The sequence below is a fragment of the Amia ocellicauda genome, chromosome 7 (genome assembly GCF_036373705.1).
Source record: "Amia ocellicauda isolate fAmiCal2 chromosome 7, fAmiCal2.hap1, whole genome shotgun sequence".
NCBI lineage: Eukaryota > Metazoa > Chordata > Actinopteri > Amiiformes > Amiidae > Amia > Amia ocellicauda.
This window is the reverse complement of record NC_089856.1, coordinates 22,588,325-22,610,276: the sequence shown is the minus strand read 5'-3', so window position 1 is coordinate 22,610,276 and position 21,952 is coordinate 22,588,325. Positions and strand designations below refer to the sequence as shown.

The following is a 21,952-nucleotide window of genomic DNA, read 5'->3' as shown; positions in this document are numbered from 1 at the left end:
TGAACAGGTGTTCCTAATAATCCTTTAGGTGAGTGTATATATATATATATAAGCTGCAAATCTGATCGAAAAACTGAAGACTGGATCTCTGAGAGGTCCCTTTAATTAAATCTGGGTTCCAACTGTGGGCATCAATTTGTATTCCCCCAAAAAACCTTGAAGAAATATAAATCAGATAAACCTGCTGATGTACTGAAGTTAAGAAGCAAAGTGAATTGATATAAAGCTGGCTATAATCTAAAAACATATTGTATGTCCATAAGTAATGGTCAAATTGCTGCGGTTTTCTGATTGAAATGACACTAGTAATGTAATGACTAGTTTACCATATCGATAATAGCTTAAGTGGGGGGGAATGGAACCCATTGCAATACATCTACTTTTCACTTTGTGCTGCATTTGTATTGCTCTGCTCTGTCCAAGCTCTCTTCTCCCTCATTATGGATTACATTAACAGTTATTTTACATATTAAGTTATTTTAAATAAGAAACTGCTCAGGAAGGGTTTTGGGGGTGGGGGTAGGGGGTCCTAAAGTATGTTTACAATTCTCAGAAGCTGATAGAGCAATGACTATTCATTCATCAACTGGGGTTGTACAGGGCACTGCAGATACTTCACTCCTGGATGCCTAAAGAATCTTACTCACAGAGATTTTAATTAATTGCTAATATTATATTTGTATTCTACTTTTAAGAATATTTGCATTATACAAAATAATAATGAAAAAATATGATCTGTTCACTTCAAGCATGTAACACTCAACACAGCCAAGCGGATTTTGTTTGTACCACATCCCAAAGTAATTTATTTTAAATAGCCATCACAATTTCAAACAACCCTCCTGTAACATTGTAATGGTGCTTCCATGTTTTATTAGTTTAAGCTTCAGAAACTTAGCTACACAAAGAATTGAAAACCTAAGGTGAATGCAAGCAATGAGGCATTGTGTTTGTCGGCCCTGCTGAGCAGAAAGAGATCCTTCTTCATCCCCTAACTTCTTGGCTACTATCTGCCAAGAGGGGCATTGATTTTCTTCAGGTGAATTTTGACACCCAAACAGCTGCAGGGGGATCAGGTGTACTGGCAGGTCTATAGGACACATTAGAAGTTAGAAGTATGGGCCCTACTGAACAAACCACCAAGGACATATCTTTAAGGCAGCAGCTATTCCACTTTGACCCCAGCTTGCCACAACTCAGAAGCTAAGTTATGTTGTATATCTGGATGGGAGACCTCCACGATAAATGAGGGTGCTTCTGGAAGTGGTTTTGGCTCTTCCCTCTGAATTAACAATTCCAAACTAGCTTTTCAGGGAAAAGACATGGGTGCACTCTGCTATATAAAGTTCCAATATAGACACATCCCATTCACACTCTGGATAGTAAAGATCCCAGTGTGTTTTTAGCAGGACTAGCTGTGTTAACCTTAGTGTTGTAGCTAAATCTAAAAACAGGTTATTCAATCTGAGCTGCGTAAAAATCACCCTAACTAAACTGGGTTACAGTCTATTTCCTACCCCACTCCATAGCTCCAGGTCATACTACAAAAATCTTAATCTCAGAGGAAACCCCCTGCTTTAATTAAAGTGAAATAAATCTATCTCACTTTATTAAAATTAGCAAATATGTTCTTGTGCATGCAAGAGTGCCATTTAAAAAATGTTTCCAATTAAATTATTTTGTTATTTTAATTTTTTTAGTTAGACGACATGTTGCTATTCTTTATGCTAACAATACCATCTGGCACATTGAAACTCTACTGTAAAACATCAAGGGCAAAACACGGTATCGCTATAACAAGTGTGTAGGAATTACAGTCAGGATGTCCTTGAGACCTGGTCTGAGGCAAAAGAGACTCCTGGAAACGTTTCAACATAGAAAGTTGAAACAAAGTTTAAATGCCCTCCAACCATATATGAATGTTCCTGCCTTAATTAAAATAATAGCAAAATGAAGCGTACTCAATAACAAAAAAAAACAAAAAAAATGTGTTGGTTGATCCGAGAAAAGGGGAACAAAATGTATTTTTTAAATTTTGTATAAGACCTCAGCACAAATAATGTGAGCATAATTGAAAGGACACCCACCACTATACTGCATAGTCTGCCATATGAGCCAGTAAAATCCACTGGAGGGTGTTTTTATTGCACTTGCTTGTGAGCCAAGTAATGTAGGTAGTGAGGGTATCTGGAATCATGCTGTCAGTCCTGTGCCTCTTCAGTTAAATAAGAAATCATCAGCATGATGATTTAAATGTTGCTAAGGAACATGCTTTATGGTAGAATATTTAATAAATCCCCACACACACAGAAATCACCTTTCCATCTCTGGGTAGTAGGCACATCAAATAACTACCTTATCAAAGACAAAAAGATAAAAGCTTTAAACTTAAAAATCAACAAAAGAAAATGAGAGAAAAAGAAAAAAACACCAGAGAAAATGATTTGTTAAGATGGTGATGATGATAATGGTTAGACAAAGAGGTGACATTAAACCCAAGACGAGAATAGCAAGTAAAATTTGAGAAAAATTATAAAAGCAAATTACAATAAAAGAGTCCCTCATCTGGGAATTATAACTACGAGTGTTCACTACTATCAAAAAGTTGTACCAACACACATTGTACAAAACTAGTCCTTTTTACCATTTTCACTGAAGCATCATGTATGTACTGCAATTACTATACCCCACCCTGCCTTGCCACCCCTCCCCTCCCCTCCTCTTCCCTCATCCACAGCTTCCAACCTCAGTCCACCTTCCCAAATATCTCTGCAGATTTGAGCCAATCAGAGAAGTACTTCTTCAAACAAATCCAATGGGGATGAAAAATATTTTAATTACGGCTTAATCAGCAGAACAGCCACCAAGCAGATAAATTGTCATGCGCATCGTGCTAAAAATATCCAGAACTCCTGTCCACCAGCTCCCAGAATAGACAGCACTTATGTGATGAAGCTGTATCTGCCTGTCATTATCCCCCTTTTGTTCCTCTGGCAGATTGCAGTATCCATGGCCCATTAGGGCTTAAACAGCATTGGTGCTTTGTGTACATCTCACATATCTCGATATGTAAATAAGTTCTATACAATAAAACTGTTCCAAAAAATAAATTGATGAAAAGAATCCAAGACATCTTGTGAATGTCTCCCTTGTGCATATTTTTGTATAGTTTTCTTTTTTTGTTCATCTTACAATCCTTCCTTTGTGTTACACATGCCTAATTTCTCCGAGTTGCATCGTCTCTTGGCTTCCGACAGAGTAGTTTACAATGTGATGCCTCAGCAGAACATTCCTTTTGTTTCAATTTTGAAATTCAAACCCTTCTTCCCTCCCTCTTCTTCTTATTTTCCCCGAATTGTTTCCTGCCTAGAACAACTGCATCAAGCAGCCGTGCTTAGACCACAGAAGTATTATCCACTTTTGGAAAGTTTTAACTCCTCTTGAGTATTGTAAATATACCAGAAAAAATGTATCCTTCAGTTTACATTTTTTGATTCATTCGTTGTTGTTTTTTTACAAAAAAATGACAATTTCCCCTTTCAAACTCAGCAGTAAAGGACCACCAAAATTAAACATGACAAAATATTCCTTCCAGAGGAGGCATGATGTAGTTCATTTTTGCCTGGCTATACCCTGGTAGTTGAATGTGAGTGCGGATGGGGATGAGGCAGAGTGTTGTTCTGTCCAGCACTGAAGGTATTAAATGTATGGAGGGGCTGAATCCCAGGTATGGTATTTGGGATCATTGTAATGGTGTTGGGGGTCATTAGAGGAATATCATCTGGTGACCTTCTCATTGCCAGAGTGTAGTCTGGGGGACAGGCAGTTCTCAGAACCACCTCGTGTGGATGGATGGAGTCACACTCATGGTCCAGGTCTGTGTGCTTCATCTGCAGGGACATGATCTCTTCCTCCTGCGTGTGTGCCAGATCGTTGGCGGTGTTGTGCTGAGGGCTGCAGCGCCGGTGGACATCGTGTTTCCTCTTGTCCTTCTTGTAGTAGAGCGCTGCAAAGGCCAGGATGTTGAGGAACAGCAGGGAGGCCCCCACTGCAATGGTGACACTCAGCTCTGTTGAGTAGTCCCTCTGGTCCACTAGGAAGGGCCCTTCTAGCTGGTTCTGGCTGCCCTGGTTTTCCGTGGGGAAAGGTGTGGTCACTGGCCGCTTGGTGATGACCGGGATTTTCTTTGGCGTCCGAGGCGTCACCTCCGGCAGCGGCACCTTTGTGGTGGTGGAGATGATCTGGGTGACCTCGTTCAGGCTGTGCAAGTGAGGCACCAGCTCCAGCCACAGGTTGACCTTGTTGGCTCGGTAGTGCTCCTTTACACGGGGCTTCAGGCCAATGTGCAGGTATAGCTGGTCCTTCTGTGTGTATCGCGTCCAAGCCACCTCCTCAAAACGGTTCGGCTTTGTGTGGATGAACTTCGTATCCTGAGGGACCGGCTGATTGGGATCACTGAAAGTCATGGAATAAAACCAACAAACAAATACATAAAGGAACACATTGACATTCAATTATTTACATTTTGCTTTTTTTTTTTCTACATTCTATCTATCCGACAGCTCAAATTAGACCACAGGATATGCTGACTGCAGAACAACAGCATGCTTTTACTCTTTACTGCTGTCCTTTTTCTGTAAGGTTACTTGATGTTACACATGTATATCAGTAGATCCTCCAGGCCCATTGCATGCTGGGAGAAGAATAGCTATTTGTCCCATTTCCTACCAAAGCAGTACAGTGCCTTCTAACACTGTGTGCTCTTGCAAGGAGCAACAAAGGCCATATTAACATTGTGTTAAAACCTGACAAATACTTTGCATTGATTTTTAAATTTATTTGATGTATTAGTATAAATGTTGCCTTTATGAATAGATTAATTGGTTGGTATGTAGATGTCATCTACAGATTTTAAACCACTTATAAACAGACCGGTGACAAATTCGGGAAAAACCTACATAAAGTGTCTCAGTAAGGTGTTGGGTCACTACGAGCCACCAGACCAGCTTCAATGTGCCTTGGCATAGATTGTACAAGTCTCTGGAACTCTACTGGAAGGATGAAACACCATTCTTCCAAAAGATATTCCCTCATTTGGTGTTTTGATGATATTGGAAGAGAGTGCTGTCTAACATGTCAGTCCAAAATCTCCCATAGGTGTTCTATTGGGTTCATACTCATCAACCCATTCAGTGACTCCTCGTGCCCTGTGCATGGGGTCATTGTCATTCTGGAAGAGACCACTCCCATCAAGATAGAAATGTTTCACCACAGGATAAAGGTTATCAATGCAAGTCATTAGAAAATTATTCTGAGTGACCCTTCCCTCTAAGGGGACAAGTGGACCCAAACCATGCCAGGAGAATGCCCCCTAAAGCATAACAAAGCCTCCGGAACCCCTCACTGTAGCGGTTAAGCAGTCAGGCCTGTACTGTTCTCTTGGTGTATGCCACACATGCACTCGCCCACTTGTCGAGAACACTAGCCAGATGAGCCATTCGTGCCCCAATAATGACCACTCTTTCAAAGTCACTTAAATCCTTTCCTCTTGACCAAAATCTAGGTCAACTGGGCCTGCTCAGCATTTTTGTACATACTACAGAGCATGATAGGATGTTAATTGCTTACTTGTATCATGCTGTACACTTATTTGGTGGCATCTGCATTCATTATGTTCCTCCACTCATTTATTCAGGTTTTTCCTTTCATTTGTTACCCATCTATACACACACACACACACACACACACACACACACACATTGGTGCCGCTATCATTATGAGGACTATCCATAGACATAATGATTTGTATACTGTACAAACTATAGATTCTATCCCCTAACCCTAACCCTAACCCTCATAAAAAAACTTTCTGCATTTTTACATTTAAAAAAAATATATAATTTAGTATGTTTTTTAAGCGATTTGAATGATGGGGACATTGGCAATGTCCTCATAAACCAATTTTTTTGCATAATAACCTTGTAATTACCAGTTTGTAACCTAAAAAAACACATAAACCAGCCCACAGAAACAGAAATGTTTAAACTTACCCAGTTTTGGCAAAGTTAGTCCAGTATGTCATCACCACTGCACTCAGCATCACATCATTTTTGGAGAAGTTGCAGGGGAAGAGCTCTGTGGGGCCAATCATGGGCAGCCCAAACACGTAAGGGATTTCATCCCCGTGAGCAGCATCAGCCCAGGCAGGCACCTGCTCTGTCTGGCAGTGGTGGTAGAAGGCATAGAAATAGGTGGGTGACCCGAAACTAGAGTGTAAGTCTGCTGTGGCCACTGCTGGTGCCACCCACTGGTGGTCGGTAAACAGAGCTAGCAGGGTCTTCCGGCGTGTCTCTGGGTTATGCCGGTCAGCCCAGTCAGTGTACATGAACTTGATGGTCTCCCTCAGAATGTCCTTGCCCTGGGGGTAGCCATACAGGTCATCCACGAAGCTGGAGACGGCATAGTCAAAATCGTTGGCCTGCACACCATTCTCATTATCCACAATCAACTCCACGAATTTTAGACCCTCACCCTGGTTGACACCTAGCATAATGTCATAGTTGAGGAACTCCCCTTGCTCCATGAGAATCTGTGGATCATCAGGGATGACGTCCCCATCGATCACTGGCCCGAAGGCGATGTGGTACCTAGCTGGCTGGATGTCCTGATCCACCAGCTCCTTGTAGTGCTTCTTCTGGAGACACTCCACAAGCTCCACAGTGTCTTGTTGGTTGCAGCCCACCTTCTTGGCCAACATCCGGGCGTACTTGGCCGGCTGAAAGCTGACCGCCCAGCTGGAAAGTGCTGTGCCACTCTGTGCAATTGCTCTCTGAAAAAGACCTACAGGTACAGCAATGGCAGAATAAAAAAGGGATGGGGCGAAAAAAAGACAAGAAAACAATCCTGAAACAATCCTGTGTAAAACCTGTCACAGAACAGTCACAGTAACAGTCACAGACAATGATGTGGTTTTCAGTGGTACAGTGTGTGCTGTAGGGTTCTAGGATCGTGCTGTAAGATAAAATAAAAAATAATTCAGTTTACGGAAATTTAGTTGAATACTAAGAAAAAATATAGATAGGGAAACGTAGATGTACTAAGTGCATATTGTGCAAAACATTATTAAAAGTGGAATCTAAAATTATTCGGAGATAAGCACCTTCATGCAGAGTTTATTTGGGCGTACAACTCCCTTTATGTACACACAGAGCTGTAAGAAAGTTCACCTTAATCTTAGAGAACATTTAAATTAGGCCTGATTATGCATTCCCTAAGCCAAAACTTCATAATATTATGTGAGGTCCTGTTTTCAAAAGCACATGGAAAGTCTTATGGATTAAAACATTAAGAATCAGATTCAAGAGAGGAAAAACAACAGTTTCACCAGTTTGTGATGTAAAATGGCAAAACAGGCAATGGACACATGCTAGACAAGTTAAGGACATGCAGCAGCATTGAGAAGGTGTAAATGGAGAATGCATAAAAAGTTGAGGATTTTGGGTGCAGAATAAAAATAATCTATGGTTGCCATGACAACCCCTGGGACTTCTTCCAAAGCTTCTTTCCGCTGACAAGACTTATCATTACATTCAAATTTTTTCTCAAGTGTGTATGAGTAATAGTCATTTCTTAGAATATATATTTATATACACATATATTTATACACAGTATATATCTCCTCTCTTTCTGTCTGTTTTAATTTGAAAGAAAACCTTTCTAATTGAGAACACATCCAATTATTATAATTGTTTATATGTGAAGAAACAACAGGATATAGACTTTAATTTTATCCTGAAAAATGATTTGAAGTATACATTTTCTTATAGATATCACTTCTTGGAGTTATATAACAAATTGAGCATTCTCATTTCAGAAAATAAAATAAAATAAAAAAATCTTGAAAGCTGAAAGTATTTCTCAGTGAATCAAATTCCCAAATATTGCAATTAATCTTATTTTGTCATTAAGTGTCTTCTACTTCTGAAGGGTGCAAAAGACAAATACCCAGGCCCTCTTCCAAACATCCACTTTCACATGTGGAAGTCAGAAGTCAATTTCTTTAAGCCTATTTTCACAAACAGCATCCGACAGCAAACTCTGGACTTTTGGAAATTAGACAGATCTTTAACAAAACTAGTGGCCTTGGATTTATTATTTAAAGGAGATGCTGAGTAGCTCACTGTGTAAACAGGAGTATTCATTTTTGAAGGGTTTTGGTATGTTCTGAATTTAATCTTTCCATCAACAATTGCATCCCAAGTTTTATATAAAGAAAGTTATAATTCTGATAAATACAAAAATAAAACACACACACACATATATATGAATATTCATACCTTTTGGTATAAATTGTACTAGCTCTCTGATTCCCTGTTTGATGCAGAACACTAGTTCACCTGCATTGTTACATCCAGACATTTTTTCCAAAGGTATTCCAAAGGTAGAACAAGTGAAAAAATATAAACTAATCTATCATCTTAATTTTATATTTATGTATAATGTTTTACATCTAACAAGATATTAAGGTAACATATGCATTTTTTTATGTATTTGAGGATGGTAATGTATATTATATATATATGAAAAAGAAGTCCATGATGGTGTTGGATACACCTGAAGTGAACTGAGCAGCAGACATTCTTAGATAGACAATCCTTCTGCTGGTCTTTAAAAATAAAAATAAAATAATTCAATTTGATTTGATCAAGCAGGGAAAAAAAATATATTTATATGTTGGAAGAGGTAACATGGCATTGTGGTGTTAAACATAACACTAGTCTGAATCAAACCCTAAACTTCAAGCCTCCTGCCAATCACAGAATTCCAAACATGGTGCTTAATGGAGGCCCTGTGTGAATCCCAGAGGCTTTTTGCACCAACACAAACCGTGGAAATCCATTGTGAAACTCAGGGAGTTGAAAGTTTTGATTTAACCTAGCTTATTGTGGCTAAATTGGCCCTGGTTTCTAGGACTATCCTACTTGAGACAGGTGTATAGAAGAGGAAAGGAGAAAACTGATTCTGACAGGCAGAAATAACAAATTAAAGAAATCTGCTTGTGACCTTGATGCTTTGACAATTTTGGATCATGCATGCAACACACTCAAACTTATTTTTCTTAGATGACAGTGACTCCCATGCATATATGTGTATATATATTACGTATATATGAGATTTCTGACACTGCATTTCAATTTTGTTCCTTCTTAATGGTGTTGAACATCGGCAGTGATTGACAGTTGACTAAATTAAGGATGCAAGTCAGACAGATACCAGACTTTTCTGGTAGGCCTTCAATGTGGGAAGCATGAGAACCCTTTTGATCTTGTTTCTATCTATTTTCCCAAATATAACACAAACGAAGAGGAAACAAACAAGCAGCAGAGCTCTATGTCTGCATGGTTCAGAAGTCCACTACTGAATAGTTCTAGAGATATCTATAAGAGGTAAAGAAAGAGTGTGCCATGAAAAACATGATCATGCAAACAAGTCAGTCAGATAAAGAAAGAAAACAGGAAATAAAATGTATGCAGCCTTGTAAAAAATAAACAATCAATAAAATGTACTGCTCTCTGTTTTTATATCAACGATCAGTGTCAGATTACTAATGACATAGGCATGCAGACACCAAAATTGTCAAAATTAGCAACCTGCATTATACCTTTGGTCGAATTGCTCCAACGGTTACCTTCAGAATAATGGGACAAAGTCAAAAGATTGACACAAGAGGCCCCAGCCCCAGATCCGAAAACAGTTATGCGTAATGGGTCACCACCAAAGAAAGCAATGTTTTCACTAGTCCAACGCAGAGCTTGAATTTGATCAAGGAGCCCATAGTTTCCTTTGGCGGCTTGGTCACCAGTACTCAAAAAACCTAAGAGAGAAGGAAAATAAGAAAAAGGCATGTCGTCAATGCTGTGTACAAAGTATGGAATCATTTAACAAAATATTACAAATATTTATGATCGAATCACAATATCAAAACCAATGTAAAATACTGTTAATTACCTCCTATTCACTAACATACCAACATAAATTCTACCCAAAGTATTTGAAAGTAGTGAATAAAATATAGTCTTTCAAAGAGTTTTATGAAATTGGACTTTTAAAATATAAAGTTGCATTAAAGAAATACAATCATTGATATGCACGTCTGATGTTAAAGTAATTCAATACAATAATTCTTATCATAAATTGCTGCTCTGCTCCTTGTATTTTCAAATCTCCAAAAATACATCTTGTACAAGTTTTGCACTTGAATATTCAAAACCAACAAGCCTGGGCTTATCATCATTTTTTGCAATAAAACTGTAGTTATTACTGCATTATTGCAAGTAAATTCTTGTAATACTATGCTACAGTGCATCCGGAAAGTATTCACAGCGCTTCACTTTTTCCACATTTTGTTATGTTACAGCCTTATTCCAAAATGGATTAAATTCATTATTTTCCTCAAAATTCTACTAACAATACCCCATAATGACAACGTGAAAAAAGTTTGTTTGAAATCTTTCCAAATTTATTAAAAATAAAAAACAAAAAAAAACACATGTTCATAAGTATTCACAGCCTTTGCTCAATACTTTGTTGAAGCACCTTTGGCACCAATTACAGCCTCAAGTCTTTTTGAGTATGATGCTACAAGCTTTGGGCAGTTTCTCCCATTCTTCTTTGCAGGACCTCTCAAGCTCCATCAGGTTGGATGGGGAGCGTCGGTGCACAGCCATTTTCAGATCTCTCCAGAGATGTTCAATTGGGTTCAAGTCTGGGCTCTGGCTGGGCCACTCAAGGACATTCACAGAGTTGTCCTGTAGCCACTCCTTTGTTATCTTGGCTGTGTGCTTAGGTTCGTTGTCCTGTTGGAAGATGAACCTTCGCCCCAGTCTGAGGTCCAGAGCGCTCTGGAGCAGGTTTTCATCAAGGATGTCTCTGTACATTGCTGCATTCATCTTTCCCTCGATCCTGACTAGTCTCCCAGTTCCTGCTGCTGAAAAACATCCCCACAGCATGATGCTGCCACCACCATGCTTCACTGTAGGGATGGTATTGGCCAGGTGATGAGCGGTGTCTGGTTTCCTCCAGACATGACGCTTGCCATTCAGGCCAAAGAGTTCAATCTTTTTTTCTCATGGTCTGAGAGTCCTTTAGGTGCGTTTTGGCTCCAGGCAGGCTGTCATGTGCCTTTTACTGAGGAGAGGCTTCCGTCTGGCCACTCTACCATACTGTCTACCATAATCAGGCCTGATTGGTGGAGTGCTGCAGAGATGGTTGTTCTTCTGGACGGTTCTCCTCTCTCCACAGAGACACGCTGGAGCTCTGTCAGAGTGACCATAGGGTTCTTGGTCACCTCCCTGACTAAGGCCCTTCTCCCCCGATTGCTCAGTTTGGCCGGGCGGCCAGCTCTAGGAAAAGTCCTGGTGGTTCCAAACTTCTTCCATTTATGGATGATGGAGGCCACTGTGCTCATTGGGACCTTCAATGCTGCAGAAATGTTTCTGTACCCTTCCCCAGATCTGTGCCTCGATACAATCCTGTCTCGGAGGTCTACAGACAATTCCTTGCACTTCATGGCACTTCAAACAAACGTCTTTCACGTTGTCATTATGGGGTATTGTTTGTAGAATTTTGAGGAAAATAATTAATTTAATCCATTTTAGAATAAGGATGTAACATAACAAAATGTGGAAAAAGTGAAGTGCTGTGAATACTTTCCGGATGCACTGTATATAATCATGTTTAAGCACAGAGAGCTCCAAATACATAGCACATATAAAATATATTTTATAACATGTAATATATACAAAATAATAAACGGCAGTCGTTTTTTTCATTTTGTTTTGTCTTTTGAAGACAAAGATTTCTATATTTCTGGGAGAAAAAGAGATAAACGTTTGATTTATTGTATCACTGTTCTGAAGTATGATAACTTTGGGTGAAGAGAAATTACATCATAGTCACAAACCTACAAAACAAAACTGTATTTGCAAGACCTACAAAGAGCAGTGCTCTGTCTGTACATCAGGGAATATATTTTTATAGTCAAGTAGATCTAGATCCTTATTCTGCCAAGACAAGGACCATGTCACAGAGCTCTGATAATAAGCTTTGTCACATTTGGTACACCTGTGTTGTACAAAGTTGAACCGGTCTGTTCTTGTTACTATTAAAATAATAGATTTTTGGTTGTTTTCTAAACTATAGTGCCTGAGCCTCGGGTAGCACTATATATTCAGGGAACCAAGGTGTGTACAGACTGAAAAAGAAATTAACACCCAAACTGAAGTATCAAAACTGTTCGTGCTGCCAGTCTTTTGCAGAAGCATTAATGGCATGTCTGCAAATGTATCTCACACTGCTAAACTTTCGTGATATTAAATCCGACCATATTTGTGCTGCAAAACGACCTTCTCACAGCTCTTTTCTTGCAAAACTCGAGGGTAAAAGACACAACTTTCACACAGCCACTACTAGAAAACTGTACTCAGTCACGGTTTCATTTTTAGCTACTTTCTTAAAAATGAATATACAGTTTTGTAGTTTGCTATTAGCGGCTTGTATTCAATCCCGACAGCAATACAGTGGGAGTGGTGCCATTTTCGCTGTATTAAATCAAGAAAGTAACTGTGAGAAAACAACCTGAAAATGCTCTCGCAACTTAGAAGTTGTCTGAAGCCTCTCATGATTGTGGCAAAGTGTAAAGAAAGCCCGTCCGGCACAGGTTTGCACAGGCGCTGCTCTGGGTTTATTCACAGCCTCCACTCTGTGTGGAAATAACTGCTTATTGCTACAGTAATTGTAATAAAGGAGTATGCTGCGCCTAACAAATTAGATGTTGCACCCAACATCCATACAAACGAAATGTTGCCTATTGTTCTTGCACAAAGAGAAAATGTGTTGATATTGAATGTAATTTTATATTATGTCTGTTTGTTTCGGTTCTGTGTTTTACGTATTTGTTCATGACTTATTTGTTTAATTCACTTGTTCATTTATTCTGCTCTTGTATTTGTTCATTGTTCTGAAAACATCTTTCATGCGTTCTTTCGTTCTATCGAGTAAATATTAAACCTCACTTGTACTCACTACAACATTATGTATATTCAGCCTATATCCTATATAAGGGTGATGTTTCCATGTACAATACATTTGGCATTAGTTTAAAGTTTTACATAGAAAAGGTAGGCTTTCCTTTGTTCCTTTCAATTTTAACAGGATAAAATACACTCACCAGTGAGCACACAGCTTAATCCAGATGGGTATATGCAACAGAAGAGTAAATGTAATACAGGCCAGTATCCTTTTATATTAGGTTAGCATACATATTCTTGTTAAAATATATCAGCATAACAGCAGTTCTCGAGTTTCTCGAGCATTCACTGTTGTCACTCACATCCAGATACATATATATATATATATATATATATATATATATATATATATATATATATATATGTACTGAAGGCAACTTTTAAGAGAAAAACACTATTATATATAATATAATTGCTATTATGAATATTGGGAGCACGTCAATTCATCCCCAACAATTCACCCCTGTGACAATTCGTCCCCGCGATAATTGGTGCCTGAAACAGTTTGTCCCTGCGACAGTTCGTCCCCGGTGACAATTCACCCCCACATCAATTAGCCCCCATCATTATACGTTCTCCACTTGAGCATTTGTAACCATGAGTGCATTCACTTATTGTAGAGCCATAGAAAACACATGTGTGTTTATACAGTAAGCAGGCTATATAAATATATACAGAGGGGGAAAAAGTATTTGATCCCCTGCTGATTTTGTACATTTGCCCACTGACAAAAAATGATCAGTCTATCATTTTAATGGTAGGTGTATTTTAACAGTGAGAGACAGAATAACAACAACAAAATCCAGAAAAACACATTTAAAAAAACTTATAAACTGATTTGCATGTTAATGAGTGAAATAAGTATTTGACTCCTTCGACTTAGTACTTGGTGGCAAAACCCTTGTTGGCAATCACAGAGGTCTGACGTTTCTTGTAGTTGACCACCAGGTTTGCACACATCTCAGGAGGGATTTTGTCCCACTCCTCTTTGCAGATCCTCTCCAAGTCATTAAGGTTTCGAGGCTGACGTTTAGCAACTCGAACCTTCAGCTCCCTCCACAGATTTTCTATGGGATTAAGGTCTGGAGACTGGCTAGGCCACTCCAGGACCTTAATGTGCTTCTTCTTGAGCCACTCCTTTGTTGCCTTGGCTGTGTGTTTTGGGTCATTGTCATGCTGGAATACCCATCCACGACCCATTTTCAATGCCCTGGCTGAGGGAAGAAGGTTCTCATCCAAGATTTCACGGTACATGGCCCCGTCCATCGTCCCTTTGATGCGGTGCAGTTGTCCTGTCCCCTTAGCAGAAAAACACCCCCAACGCATAATGTTTCCACCTCCATGTTTGATGGTGGGGATGGTGTTCTTGGGGTCATAGGCAGCATTCCTCCTCCTCCAAACACGGCGAGTTGAGTTGATGCCAAAGAGCTCGATTTCGGTCTCATCTGACCACAACACTTTCACCCAGTTCTCCTCTGAATCATTCAGATGTACAGGACCATCTGAAGTTTGCCAATGAACATGTGCTTTCTTGAGCAGGGGGACCTTGCAGGCGCTGCAGGATTTCAGTCCTTCACGGTGTAGTGTGTTACCAATTGTTTTCTTGGTGACTATGGTCCCAGCTGCCTTGAGATCATTAACAAGATCCTCCCGTGTAGTTCTGGGCTGATTCCTCACTGTTCTCATGATAATTGAAACTCCACAAGGTGAGATCTTGCATGGAGCCCCAGATCGAGGGAGACTGACAGTTATTTTGTGTTTCTTCCATTTGCGAATAATTGCATCAACTGTTGTCACCTTCTCACCAAGCTGCTTGGCAATGGTCTTGTAGCCCATTCCAGCCTTGTGTAGGTCTACAATCTTGTCCCTGACATCCTTGGACAGCTCTTTGGTGTTGGCCATGGTGGAGAGTTTGGAATCTGATTGATTGATTGCTTCTGTGGACAGGTGTCTTTTATACAGGTAACGAGCTGAGATTAGGAGCACTCTCTTAAAGGGAGTGCTCCTAATCTCAGCTCGTTACCTGTATAAAAGACACCTGGGAGCAAGAAATCTTGCTGATTGATAGGGGATCAAATACTTATTTCACTCATTAACACGCAAATCAATTTATAACTTTTTTGAAATGCGTTTTTCTGGATTTTTTTGTTGTTATTCTGTCTCTCAATGTTAAAATACACCTACCATTAAAATTATAGACTAATCATTTCTTTGTCAGTGGGCAAACGTACAAAATCAGCAGGGCATCAAATACTTTTTTCCCCTCACTGTATATATATATAAATACACACACAACTATTTTGTATTATTTATTATAATGTATGTTTTTAATTGATACATTCATTTGAGACTATAACCCCAATAATTAAGTTGTATACAATTAGTCACGACAGCTGGCAGCGATGCCCCCCCAATTTAGACAATAGTACAAGTGTAAATATATCTGCATAATATATTTTGTAAGTGTGGCCACAGTACATTCTTTTGAGAGAATATGCTGTACCTGCAGGGTCTGCTGTCAGGATAAGTACTACACCTACACTGCACAAAATGTTTGAAATTATTGATTGTTAGTAGATGGCATCGAGTTATATTAAAATTATGTATTAATTTATTAATTAGGTTCAGTTTCAAGCAATGATAATAAAAATTGCAATAAGCGTTTATATCACAACACCGTGTCCAGGGCTCGGATTACATCAACACTTCGACACGCAATACAAAATTACACAATAGTAAACAGTTGTGGCTTATTTTTTAATTGCTAGTTTCTTCTAATGATAAATGTAACCACTATGATGTACAGTTTTGTAGTCAGTGTGTCACAGTTTGTTTTTAACCCCTTAAGACCTTGTGTCCATTACAATGGATGTCACATGGTAACTTGTATTTTTTTTGGCTTTTGTAGAAGTTAATACCCCTTATATCCTCAAGTTCCGTTTATTAGCAGTTTAACAACCAATCAAATGGCAGTATAGCTCATCTTGTTGTAATTTGAAAAAAAAATCAAACTATTGAAGAGAGGCATGTTAGGACTCCATCCCACATGGCAAAGTAAAGAACATTTTTTCATGTTTTATTTACATTTATAGATATTGGTTACAATATCTTTTTGAAATAATAGTTTTAATAAAATATTTAAAGATGGAACTTATGAATTCAATTTCAATATCAGATGTTTGATTGCAAGTTTTTATACAGGATCTTTTCAAATATTGCCTTCCATTACAATGGACAGTAGATTGGAAACCTTGTTATTGCACTTGATTCTCCAGTACTGATTAATTAACTTACCACTATAAAAGCAGTACATCAGAACAAGAAAATTAGTTGATTATAACTATAAAATAAAATATAAAATAAAATAATAAGGAATAAAATAAACTCAAACTGCACCGAAACTATAGTGCAGTCTATTAACTTCACACTACATCAACACTGTACAGTAAATATAGTGCAGTCTAATGATCTCACACTGCAGAGGTACTATAGTGCAGTGTAAAGATCTTACATTGTACAGTAACTATAAAGCAGTCTAATGACCTCACACTGTATGGTACCTATAGTGCTGTCATATGACCTCACACTGTACAGTAACTATAGTGCAGTCTAATGATCTCACACTGTTAAGTAACTATTCTGCAGTCTAATGATTGCACATTGTACAGTAAGTATAGTGCAGTCTAATGACCTCACACTGTACCGTAACTATAGTGCTGTCAAATGACCTCACATTGTACCGTAACTATAGTGCAGTCTAATGATCTTACACTGTACGGTAACTATAATGCAGTCTAATGATCTAACACTACATCCACATTGTACAATAACTATAGTGCAGTCTATTGACCTCACACTGTACAGTAACTAGTGCATTCTAATGACCTCACAATGTTGAGTAACTATAGTGCTGTCAAATGACCTCAGACTGTACCGTAACTATAGTGCAGTCTAAGGATCACACACTGTACAGTAAAGTTAGTGCAGTCTAATGACTTCACACTGTACTGAAACGATAACACAGTCTATTGACCTCACACTGTACAGTAAGTAGCGCACTCTAATGATCTCACAATACATCAACACTGTAAAGTAAATATAGTGCAGTTTAATGACCTCATACTGTTGAGTAGCTATAGTGCAGTCTAATGCCCTCACACTGTACCATAATTATAGTGCAGTCTAATAACCTCACACTGTACTGTAATTATAATGCTATATATGATGCAATAGTATGATGTTGATATTGGTATTTTAAAACTGTTTGGACCCGATGTAACAATTAAAGAACAAACAAACAAAAAAATGTATACGGTCTCATTTCTGATTGCATTAAAGATAAGAAAAATGCATTGTTATATTTTTCAAAACCTTGGAACATAAATGTAACCACTATGATGTACAGTTTTGTTGCCAGTGTGTCACAGTTTGTTTTTAATCTGCACCGCTACAAATAAGTGCACTGGCTGACAGTAGCAGCTCTTGGCCATTAATACTGGTGGGGTGATCCCTGAATCGCTAACCACACTCACTTTTGAAATCGTTATTTGAATCATTGGGATCCCGTCTTTTTGTCACACACTTTTCATCAACGGCGACTGTTCAACACAAACATTTCATTGCCAATTTGCATATGCATACGAAATTTGCATATTCATTTATAAATTGCACACAGACTTTTAGACCAGCAGTTGTAGTCGGTTTTTGAAGGTATAGAATCAATTCAGTAAATGCATATGGAAGGTATTTTGTGCCAATATAAATAAATAAATAAATAAATACATACATAACAAAATGCATAGGCCTACAGGAATAAATAACAAAATAAATAGATAAATAAATATATATATTTCGATGTATTTCCTCTTTTTATTCATCTGTGTATTTTTTATTTTATTGTATATAAGGGAAATAGAGTATTTAACAAATACTGAAACCACCCCACACAGTTCCCCTTCAGTTAAAGGAAGAATATTGATTCAAAAAGATGCCGCAAAGAGCAGTTTATTCATACAAAAGAATAACATTAATAAAGGTCAGAGAAAAGGAGCAGACAATAACATTGCAATTTAAAAGTAAATATCTCTGCATATGTGAATTTCTCCATCATATCCATTCTCATATGTTGATAAATATTTGAAATAAATAGGGGCTGGTTGTCATACTTTTTACTCAATCTTATATTTCTCTGGCCCCATACATCATATGCCGCTATTTTCAATTTCACATGAAAGAAAAATATATTGTGTACAAATGGACATTGTTTAGATCTTCACTCTTCACTTCAACATTAATTTATAAGTGTTTAAATAGACAGTATGCACAGGGATGGTTGTCACATGATATGGGGTTGGTTGTCAGTTATATTTATTGTCTTTTTAACAAACAATAACACAACAAGTGAATGTAAATTTACATTTTTCAAAAGTAACTCTATCCTTTAATGTAAATAGAATTACAAATTAAAAGATAACTGTATCTCTAAACCTTTGTAATTTTTAGGCCTACAGTTTAAAGCCTGGAGAAAGCAAACAAAACAGGTGCAGAGCTCCATGAGGCTTGCACGAGCAAGGCTAGTTGCCTCTGGTTTCCTTATTGACAGTGTTGGGTGGATTTTTAAGAAACCTATGAACCAGTCTGAGTTGGCTGTTCTCTATCTGTCCATGACTTTCCAGCACTGGAAAGCAAGTTTTCTGTACTTATTTGTGAGAAATACCAAAATAAATATCAGACACCTTGGATATGTATTCCACTAGCTGCCTCTCCATCTCAAAAGGAAAGATCTGTCTAGTCTATTCTTAATGTATCAAAATGATGCTGTTTTTCACTGATCTTTTTGCAATATTGATATGTGACAACCAGCCCCAAATTTCATGTGACAAGTTGCCTCAACCAGACTATTATACTAACTGTATGCTGACTACCTGACATGATGTAGCATAGCCTTCCAGATAAAGTATCAAAACATAACTGAGTCCTTCCTTTATGCAATACAATCTCTATTTTTTGAAAAACCCTATGTAAAAAAGTTGTATTACAACAGTAGTTGGACACCAAAAAAAAAAAGTGCTCACCTCAATGTTTTGTGACTTTCAGTTGAAGTAACAAAATGCTTGACCTCAGATGAAGAAGGCACACATTTTGATGTTACATTTTTGTGTCAAGAGCCCTCTAGAGTGGTAGATATAAGCTGTGTGACAACCTATGTGACAACCAGCCCCAGTCTCACCTACACATAGGGTGTTTCAGCTGTAAACTCCACAAAATTAGTTATAATATCAAGTTATAAATATTTTCTCCACCAACCATCATCAACCGCAGTTTATGAATATGAATATTTATTAATATAATATAGCCGGCAATCTGGGCTTTGTAATAACATTAATCATTGTGAAAGAGTTATAATCGTGTAGATTCCTGAACCATATAATTTTGTACACATCATTCATTTATTATTATTTTATTAGCAGATTTGCACCTGATATAGCTCTAGTCTGTCTGTCCTGATCAATCTTGAATGTTGCAGACCCAGGTCTCTGGATCGATGCCTTGATCAGTCACCTGATGCATATGTTTTTCATATTTCAGTTTTAAGCTATTTTTATAACTTTTTATTTATGTTTTATAATTGTATAAGTCTTGTCTAAGATATGTGCATACCAATGTATACACCAGTTTACACAGTTTATTGCGAAAAGTTATTTTATTATTCCATTTTTTTTCTTGTTTATGAATATGCGCACATTTTGATAAACAATTGAAGAAACACAGGTGATATAGCTTGTCTGCCTGTCCTCTGATCAGCTCAAAAAGTTTCTAACTTTCCTTTTGAATTCAATTTTTGGTATTATTTATGTATGTATGTATGTATGTATGTATGTATGTATGTATGTATGTATTAGCAGATGCCCTTATGCAGGGCGACTTTCAAAATATAAAAGCAGTTAAAAAAGTGCATTAATACAGTATTAAGCGTAGGGCAGGCTTGCTGGTGTTAGCATTTAAACTGCTGTTGGCACTACAATTCAGCATCTATACAGGACTGAAGGTGCCTCTCGCCCTTCAATTAAGACCGAATCGCTGACATTACCTGTTTTTAACTCTGAAATATCGACATCATGTTTTAGTGGGGCTCTACCCAATGTTCCCTGTGTGCACAAAAAATTGTTTGCAACCAGATCTCAAATGTGTGCACCATGCATTTGGTCCACACCTATGGCAAGCCAAATTATCATTTAGAAATATCTCTAAATAATTTAAAGATATCTTCAAATATTTCAAGATATCTCAAAATCATTTAAAAATATCTGCAAATATTTCAAGATATCTGTAAAAATTTTAAGATCTCTAAATCATTTAAAGATATCTACAAATTAATTAGAGATATCTGCAAATGACTTCCTGTTCATTTAGAGATATCTGCAAATCATTTAGATAATCTCAGCCAAAATACAGGAAGTCATTTGAAGATATCTTGAAATGATTTGCAGATATCTCTGAATGAACAGGATGTCATTTGCAGATATCTCTAAATGATTTTCAGATATATTTAAATGATTTAGAGATATCTTGAAATCATTTAGAGATATCTTTAAATATTTGAAGATATCTTTAAATGCACTTTAATTTGTCACCGTCTGTGTGTATATATATACACACACATATATATATATATATATATATATATATATATATATATATATATACACACATACACAGTGAGGGAAAAAAGTATTTGATGATTTTGTATGTTTGCCCACTGAAACAGAAATGATCAGTCTATAATTTTAATGGTAGGTGTATTTTAACAGTGAGAGACAGAATAACAACAAAAAAATCCAGAAAAACGCATTTCAAAAAAGTTATACATTGATTTACATGTTTTACAGATGCACTGTAGCATAGTATTACAAGAATTTACTTGCAATAATGCAGTAATAACTACAGTTTTATTGCAAAAAATGATGATAAGCCCAGGCTTGTTGGTTTTGAATATTCAAGTGCACAATGTTCAAACTTGTACAAGATGTATTTTTGGAGATTTGAAAATACAAGGAGCAGAGCAGCAATTTAATTACATATAAGTAACTTTGCACTTATGTTGTAAGTTTTGCACTTATGTTGTAAGTCGCCCTGGATAAGGGCGTCTGCCAAGAAATAAAAAAAAAAAAAAAAATAATAATAATAAAAATTCATACAATCTACTTAACTAAACGATTTACTTTTCCACGTTTCCAAACCACACTCAACACACAGTGCATTCAAGTTATAATAAACGGCAGTAGCTGCTGTGTGTAGTTTAATAATATGAATGTGTTTGTTGCTCCTCTTTCCTTTTTTTTATTGCTAGTTTCACACAAGGGTGTTTGATGTTTAGGTGGGTTAACACAGCAGCTGTAGATGTGTGGTAGTTTAATTGCACTGCACATATTACACACTACAGTGTTTTAGTCTCTGTGAGGAAGACATTGGTCGCGTTCTTGTAGCACAGATTTCTGCAGATATGCGCAGATCTGCAGAATTCCACCGATTGTGCTTGTATGGAATTTGTCAATGCAACTATTATAATCCTAGAACATTTTGATCCAGGTCATTAAAAAGTCAGTAATTAAGACTATGAAAAGTCATTAATCCACATCCTTAACCTGCAGGACCCTTGCTCTAATGTGACTGTTATGCCCTCTATGTGACTGAGGTTTCCAGAGGTCGCAATTATTGAACATGATTATTTTATTCCAGCACCGCCATGTGGCTCCAGCGCAGTACAGGCTCTGTGAAGAACACACACATAAAATAATCATGTTAAATAATAGCGAGCTGGGTGGTGAAATACACTTTTTATGACTACACACCGATGGTTATTT

The 21,952-nt window shown here is 37.5% G+C and overlaps 1 protein-coding gene across 1 annotated transcript in view; it reads right to left on the bottom strand.

Moving 5' to 3' along the window:
* Positions 1 to 19: 19 nt before the first annotated feature.
* nlgn1 (neuroligin 1) overlaps positions 20 to 21,952 on the bottom strand; it is a 355,905-nt gene continuing 333,972 nt past the window's right edge. The window contains exons 6-8 of the mRNA XM_066708849.1: positions 9,662 to 9,874; positions 6,051 to 6,840; positions 20 to 4,455 (exon numbers count right to left, since the gene is read on the bottom strand). Of these exons, the coding sequence (XP_066564946.1) occupies positions 3,627 to 4,455; positions 6,051 to 6,840; positions 9,662 to 9,874 (1,832 nt within the window). The 3' untranslated portion in view covers positions 20 to 3,626. The remainder of the gene's footprint in view (positions 4,456 to 6,050; positions 6,841 to 9,661; positions 9,875 to 21,952) is intronic.